General features: G+C 38.4%; 1 protein-coding gene across 1 annotated transcript; it reads right to left on the bottom strand.

The window, feature by feature from the left end:
- Positions 1-433: 433 nt before the first annotated feature.
- Positions 434-5,622, bottom strand: LOC101845218 (importin subunit alpha-9; the record flags this gene model as incomplete). The annotated part of the gene is made up of 4 exons (XM_013091169.2): positions 5,501-5,622; positions 4,430-4,536; positions 3,014-3,191; positions 434-541 (listed from the first exon to the last, which is right to left on the bottom strand). Coding segments are annotated over exons 1-4 (396 nt in total), but the record flags the coding sequence as incomplete, so codon positions are not given.
- Between the last annotated feature and the right edge of the window lie 1,278 nt (positions 5,623-6,900).

The following is a 6,900-nucleotide window of genomic DNA, read 5'->3' on the forward strand; positions in this document are numbered from 1 at the left end:
GTTTGCCGCTGTTGACATGGAAGTTTCTTCTGTAAAATGTACGTTTTGTGTGATGTTGGCCATTGGCTTAAACACTGAATAAAAACTTAACTAACTGAGGATCTGGAATGCTTCACCAAGTACTTTAAGAGAGATTAAATCTTTTGATTCATTCAAATGTTAGCTGAAGTAGTTTCTGTTTTTAAATTAATAAGATGAATATTTGGAGTGATTTTCTTTTAGTCAGAACGCAACATTTTATGTTACTGTTGTACGTTGTACTGTATTGTGAAGCGCTCAGAGCCTGTGTACTTTAATCGGGGTTGAGCGCTATATAAAAGTCATTTATTATCATTAAATAAAATCTGACTATGTATCAATTACCATTCCACATGTTAACAATGAACGTGTCGATAACAAACAAATCAAAACTGACTACCTACGGGTAACATACCTTTGAAACTAATTCTGTCAGTGCGGGCACGCAGCCTTGCTGAACAAGAAGGTCCTTGTGGGACGCCGAGTCTCCTGCTATGTTCCCAAGGGCCCAAGCACACAATTCCTGATGGAGAGAAACAAACCGATGACTAGCACACATCTGTTTTAGTTTAAGTGAGAGTTCTACAACACTTACAAAATGATATGTTCAAATAAGAGCCGAAGATTAGAGGTATTACAAGCGAGAAACATACACCAAAAAAAAGAGGTGAGATGAGGACAATAGATGTTTGATGGGAAAGAAGGAGCAAACCACACCAGAGCACAGACCAACCACCCACCTAGAACACATAAACACTATCCATACTTTGATGAGATTGGTGGATTGCGAGTAACACTGTCAATATTGTGATGGGAACAGATATTGGTGAACAACATTGTCATTAGAGCAATATGTCAACAAACATTTTAGAACCCAGAAGAACTTGTAAAGTACAAAAGAGGCTCATCTAATATTCTATTTCATAATGTTTAATTCAAAGGGGAGAAAGCCCACAAGTGAATATGAATGTCATTGTGGAATGTGTGAGTGTGAGGGTGTGTGTGTGTGTGTATGTGTGTGTGTGTGTGTGTGTCTGCGTGTGTATGTATGTGTGCGTGTGTCTGTCTCTGTGTATGTGTATGTGCGTGTGTGTGTGTGTGTGAATGTATGTGTAGGTTTGAGTCTGTGCATGAGTGTGTGACTGTGTATGGAGTTGGTGCTTGATGATTCTTAAATATGAAAATGTGCACAACGACATTTCAAACATTAGGTTCAATTCTAAAATCTAGCTTTTAATAATGTATTAGGATAATGATATCATAACGATGATGATAATGATGGCGATGATGAAGAAACCACAATGGCGAAATGTGGCACCCCTCCTTCACTAGCCTTTGGGGTTTTTTTTTAGCTGACTCACATTTAAGTTTGTGTAAACATTCGGGGCTTTTATTTCTATTCATCTTTCAACTTAGATAAGATAAGATAAGATAATACTTTATCATCCCAGAGGGAAATTATTCTTGGCTGCACAAGACCGTAAAAACACATGCAGGTATATATAAAAGAATTAAATTACACATTACCCTCATTAAAATTCAATGTGAAAAGAGAAGTAAAGCTGACAAAATGTACGTATCACATCAGATGCATCATTCAACTTAATGCAGGAATTTGATTACCAGACCTCAGGAGTTATATACTCATAGATACATACTCTAAAGAGTAATAGTAATACACATTATGCTTATTCTGACAATAGACTTAAGCTGACATTCCATATGCCCGAAAAACTGATGCGAATTTCGCGTGTGAACTATTTTTTTCGCGCCAACCTTTTTGTCATTGTGTAAACCCATATACCGGAATTTCGCAGGGCCGAATCCAAAATTCGCATGTGAAGATTTTGTTTCGCACGAGGGAGCGAAACTTTTTTCTTCGGCACCCGAATTCTTCGTGAAGTGGGCGGGGCTTATTTCCCGCCAAATCTACTTCAAAGGAACGAAGCAGCATGGAAGCACTAGGTAAGTGGGGAAAACGTCGAAATGTTGATTTCCTTGGTTCGAGAGAGAAGTATTAAAACTAAGACTGAAAAGAGGTGTTTATGTTCAAGGTGGCTGCCATTTCCTTGGCAACCACTATTTTTTAAGCTTGTGGGAAACTTTCGGGAGTCTATGTAATCTAGATCTAGATATATCTATGCTATCATTTATCGTTTAAATCATGTAATAACAAAAAAATAGCATTTCACTTACCCCCCCCTTAAATGCACTTGAATACAACTTCTAAGATACATTAATTATAACTTAAGATTGCTGTCTGTGCCGCAGCCACATCAGCCAGCGCTGTCGGTGATAGGACCGAAGCTTCGAAAAGAAAACGACCCAAGAAAGCAAAGCTTATGAAGGAAAGGCCATCATCAAGTCTGGACAAAGTTCTAACAGCAAAATTCTCTTGTTTTCAACATAGAGTGCTTGCTCTGACTGAACTGGTGCCGTGATTTCAGTCAGATGACGGATACGAATTTCGGGTATATGAAAGGAGGGTTCTTTTTTCATCGCACGTGTATTTCGTGTACGAAATCCGCACCCGAAGTTCGCATCGGTTTTTCGGGCATATGGAATGCCAGCTTTATGCTAGATGGTAAAAATTGTCTTTTATACCTTTCTTTCTTTGTTTTTGGAGGTACATATCTGCCCCTGCGTGATCTTACAATTTGCGTGAAAAAGGGGTGTGATGGGTCATTCATAAAGCTTTTTATCTTTTTTATACTTGTGGTGTTATACATTTCATCAATTCAAGTAAAATCATATCCAGAGACCTTGCTGGCTTTCTTAATGGTACTGTCCAATTTTTCTTTATCTTTCGCCTTACAATTCCCACCCCAGCAGCAAATACAAAATAATAGCACGCTTTCAATCATAGAATGGTACAAAAGGGACTTATCTTATAATCAACACGGAAACTTCTTAATTTCTTTAAAAGGAACATTCTTGGATTTACTTTTTTATGCACAAGAGAAAAGACAACTACAAAAACAATGGTGTGTTCTACCTGCATCGCTACGTCTGATCCATGCAAGAACTGAAAGAGGATCGGCGACAACAACTTGACACGTTTCAGTGACAGCGACACGCCAGCCGTGAGATTGATGGCACACCAGGCCGCAGCGTGGAGGATCTCCGAGTCAGGGGCGAAGAAACAGCCGATCAACGCAGGTAGCCCGTCCAGTCTGAAAGCACAAATAATGTAGAGATAAACGAGGATGTGTCAGGCAATTATTTTAGTTTAGTAAGATTTTTACGGCACTTGCAACACAATAGGGTCATATTGGACAGAATCAACCAATCAACGTAGTTAGCTCGTCCAGTCTGATAGCACAATGAAGGTAGATAAATGAGGATGTTTCAGGCAATTGTTTTCATTTCAATAAGGGTTTTTACAGCACTTGCAACACAATAAGGTCATACAAGAGCTGAAGATTAAATATGATACAAGAGAGTAACAAACACAAAAAAGGAGGGGATATCAGGACAACAGACGTTCGTTCGATAAGAAAGAAGGAGCAAACCACACTAGAACACTCCCCAACCACCCACTTCAGGCAATTTGTAGACAAATGAACAGACAAACAGAAAGACATACAGGATGTCTTAGTTTTTAGAAAGAGTTTTACGGCACTAGCAACACAATAAGGTCACATAAGTGCCGAAGATTGGGTGTTACAAGAGAGTAACAAACACAAAAAAGGAGAGATCAGGACGATAGATGTTCGATAGGAAAGAAGGAGCAAACCACACCAGAGCACCCGCCAACCACCCACACATACAGGAAGGACAGAGAGAAAATAAACAGTTATAGTAGGACAAACAGATATAAATAACAGATAAGATTGACTTACAAATAGATATTACATGTAGAGACAGATAAGACAGATAGATAGACAGGTAGAGAAGACAGATCAGATACAACCTTTTTGTTTTAGTAAGTCTTTTATGACACGTGCAACACAATCAAGTCATATATATTACGTGCTGAAGAATAGATGTGTTACAAGAGAGTAATAAACACAAAAAAGGAGGAGAGATAATGTTGTTATCTATCCAGAGGAGGAGAGATAAAGACGATAGATATTTGACAGAAAAGAAGAAGCAGACCGTTCCAGAGCATCCACTAGAAAAAAACATTTTCATTTTAAAATTGCAAAAATATCTGATATTGTGGACACAAAAGGGAAGCTGAACGAACTAATAAGTCCCCGTGGTTTTATGCACCCCGCACAATTTAGCAAAATTTGATCATTTCTTGCATAATTTCTGATTATTTTCCTTTGTTAAAATTAACAGAATCGCACAATTTCACATTTTTGGGCTCAGTTCGAATAATTTCAAAATTTTTCTTACATAAAACGACGGGGACAGAAATAAACACATGTGTACGAGTCTAAAAAAGCGAGAGGGAAAGGTTTACTTTATGAACGTCTTGGCATTGCTCTCGTCCCTGGCTAGCGCTCTGTGGAGTGTGGTCAGGGCATCCGCCTTCCTGCCAGACTTGAGTAACTTTGTGGCACTTTCGGTCTGAAAAAGATGGTGGGTACGTCTATTACTTTTCATCATTCCGACAAAACCATGGCCTACCTCACGACCATGTGCAGGAAGTCTACGACACATGCACACAGATGCACACAGACAAGGTCCCATTCGATATGTTGCTCACAAAAATCCACATTTATAGAGAAGTCAATCACACACTGGCCTTAATAAACATGAACAAGTTATACACACAGTCATGAATATGTGAGCCAATTCACATCTTTATTTCAAAGTTGAAACATTTTTTTGTATTTCATACCTTTTTTAGTCAAAATTCTATCAAAGTGGATCTACAACCCCCTCATGTCTCGTGAGCTGTCATAGTCTGCCCTGATTACACAAAGTCAGAGGACGAGATGGTGTCGAACATGTGTGTCTCCATGTTCCACATGACAATTTACAGCCTATTTTGAGCCAAGGTTGATTAATTTTTTGAGATGGGTTGAAACTTCCGTGGGAGTACATGATATATTCATCTTGTTCTAACAGCTCAGACAGAAAAAACTTAATGTCCTCTTGCTGTTAGCATGAGTAGTATTAGTTAGCACTAATTTGATCAAAATTGCGTTTGTGACCGATGCCTCTTAAAAAATGTACATCTGTTACATAAGCCACATTGTCAATTAATTACTATTTTATCATAACTGTAATGAATTATAAACTGTTAGCTGAAACTTACATGTTCACAACCTCTCAAGTCCCCCCTCCCCAACCCTTATCTCTCTCTTAAAGACTCACAGACACTTCGAAGCTTCATACACAAAAACTTCAAAATGCACACATTTTACATTTTCAGTCAAGGAAGAAACATGGGGAAAAGTAAAACCCATTCACCTGAACATTTTAAATTTTCAAATTATAATTTTTCAAAGACAACAAATAACAACAACAAATAACAACAACAAATGTAGAAATAAAAACATCAACAGCACTGAGCACCATGCCATACCATTTCATATTCTTCCTGTGCAGACAACAACGTCCCAGCGTCTTCCAAAGTTTCCACTTTCAGTCGTTTTGATAGGATGAGTCTTTCCCTGTGACATTTTTGACCAGCTGCAAAACGAAAACCATCAACTGAGACAGATTGCAACTTAGCATGGACTTAAAATTATTGTACTTGAACAAAAAGTGCGAGGCATTGTGACTGAAATCAGTCATTTATCAAAATAATGAAATCAAAGATTATATTGCCATTTTTTCACAAATATATGGCAATTTTAATCTAATTTTTGTTTTTTGCCTCAACACCTTTTGAGTCCATTCAAAAATACATGATAAAAATTTTTGTGTAAATTTTAATAAAAAACATTGGTTAGAAGTAGATCTAGAAGAGAAATACATTTTAAGTTTCAAAGGCGTCTTTTATACTTTTTTATAGGTAATGTAACTTACCGAATTTGGCAGCCATTTTCTCACTTATTTTAACTCTAAAACCCGGTGACCCCTACCTCCTTCAATTACAAAAATATAGACAGCTTGATTTATTATTCCAGTTCAAGATAAATCATAGGCCCTATGGATATTTCCACTTTGAAAGTTAGGAAAGTTTAAGGTGACAATTCCACATGACCCACAATTGACACACGATGCTTGATTCCACAGGGTCATTACACAAAGTAGTTAGCGATAGTATTTAGAAAGCCATAGCTAGGCTGCAGTGCAGTAGTAGTAATGTTGTGTTCGTCATGAAAAATAATAGTTAATTTCACATTCGTAATTGTGCTAATAACTTCAAGTGTAGGGTGTGGATGTGAATTGTCTAACGGCTCATTCACACCAAACATCCGCGTTTGTGTGATATCGTGTGTGGGACGCATGAAAGAATTTATTACTTATCTGGGCCCTTTCTATGTTCCCCCAACTGTTCGTGTTCATGCAATACGGAATAGTTGTCATTCGTGCTTATGGTGAGTTTTATTGCAGCTATAAAATTTCACCCGTCTGCTCTCATGTTGTGACCGACCACTCCCTCACCGAGTCCAATACACGAGGACCATGAGGTAAAGTGCAATCATATAAAAATATGCTACTCTTTGAACTGTGTTCTCAGTCCTAACTTCCATGTTGATATAAAACATGCACGATAACGTACGAATAGACGGATGATAGAGGTGTGAATGGGCACATGTTCAAGATTTAATTTAGACGAAAGCACGATACCACACTAGGGATGGGCAGGTACCGGTACCCAGTACCAGCCGGTTCTACCAAAGGAGGTGTCAGTATCGGCACTGAGAAGGAGGCGACACCAACGGTAGAACCGGCTCTGGGAAGGAGCCGACACCTAGATGCTCAGAGAGTAAGAACGTAAAGCGGCCCAACGGTTTTTTAACGGGCCACGGGAAG

The sequence above is a fragment of the Aplysia californica genome, unplaced genomic scaffold, assembly GCF_000002075.1.
Source record: "Aplysia californica isolate F4 #8 unplaced genomic scaffold, AplCal3.0 scaffold02614, whole genome shotgun sequence".
NCBI classification, from domain to species: domain Eukaryota; kingdom Metazoa; phylum Mollusca; class Gastropoda; order Aplysiida; family Aplysiidae; genus Aplysia; species Aplysia californica.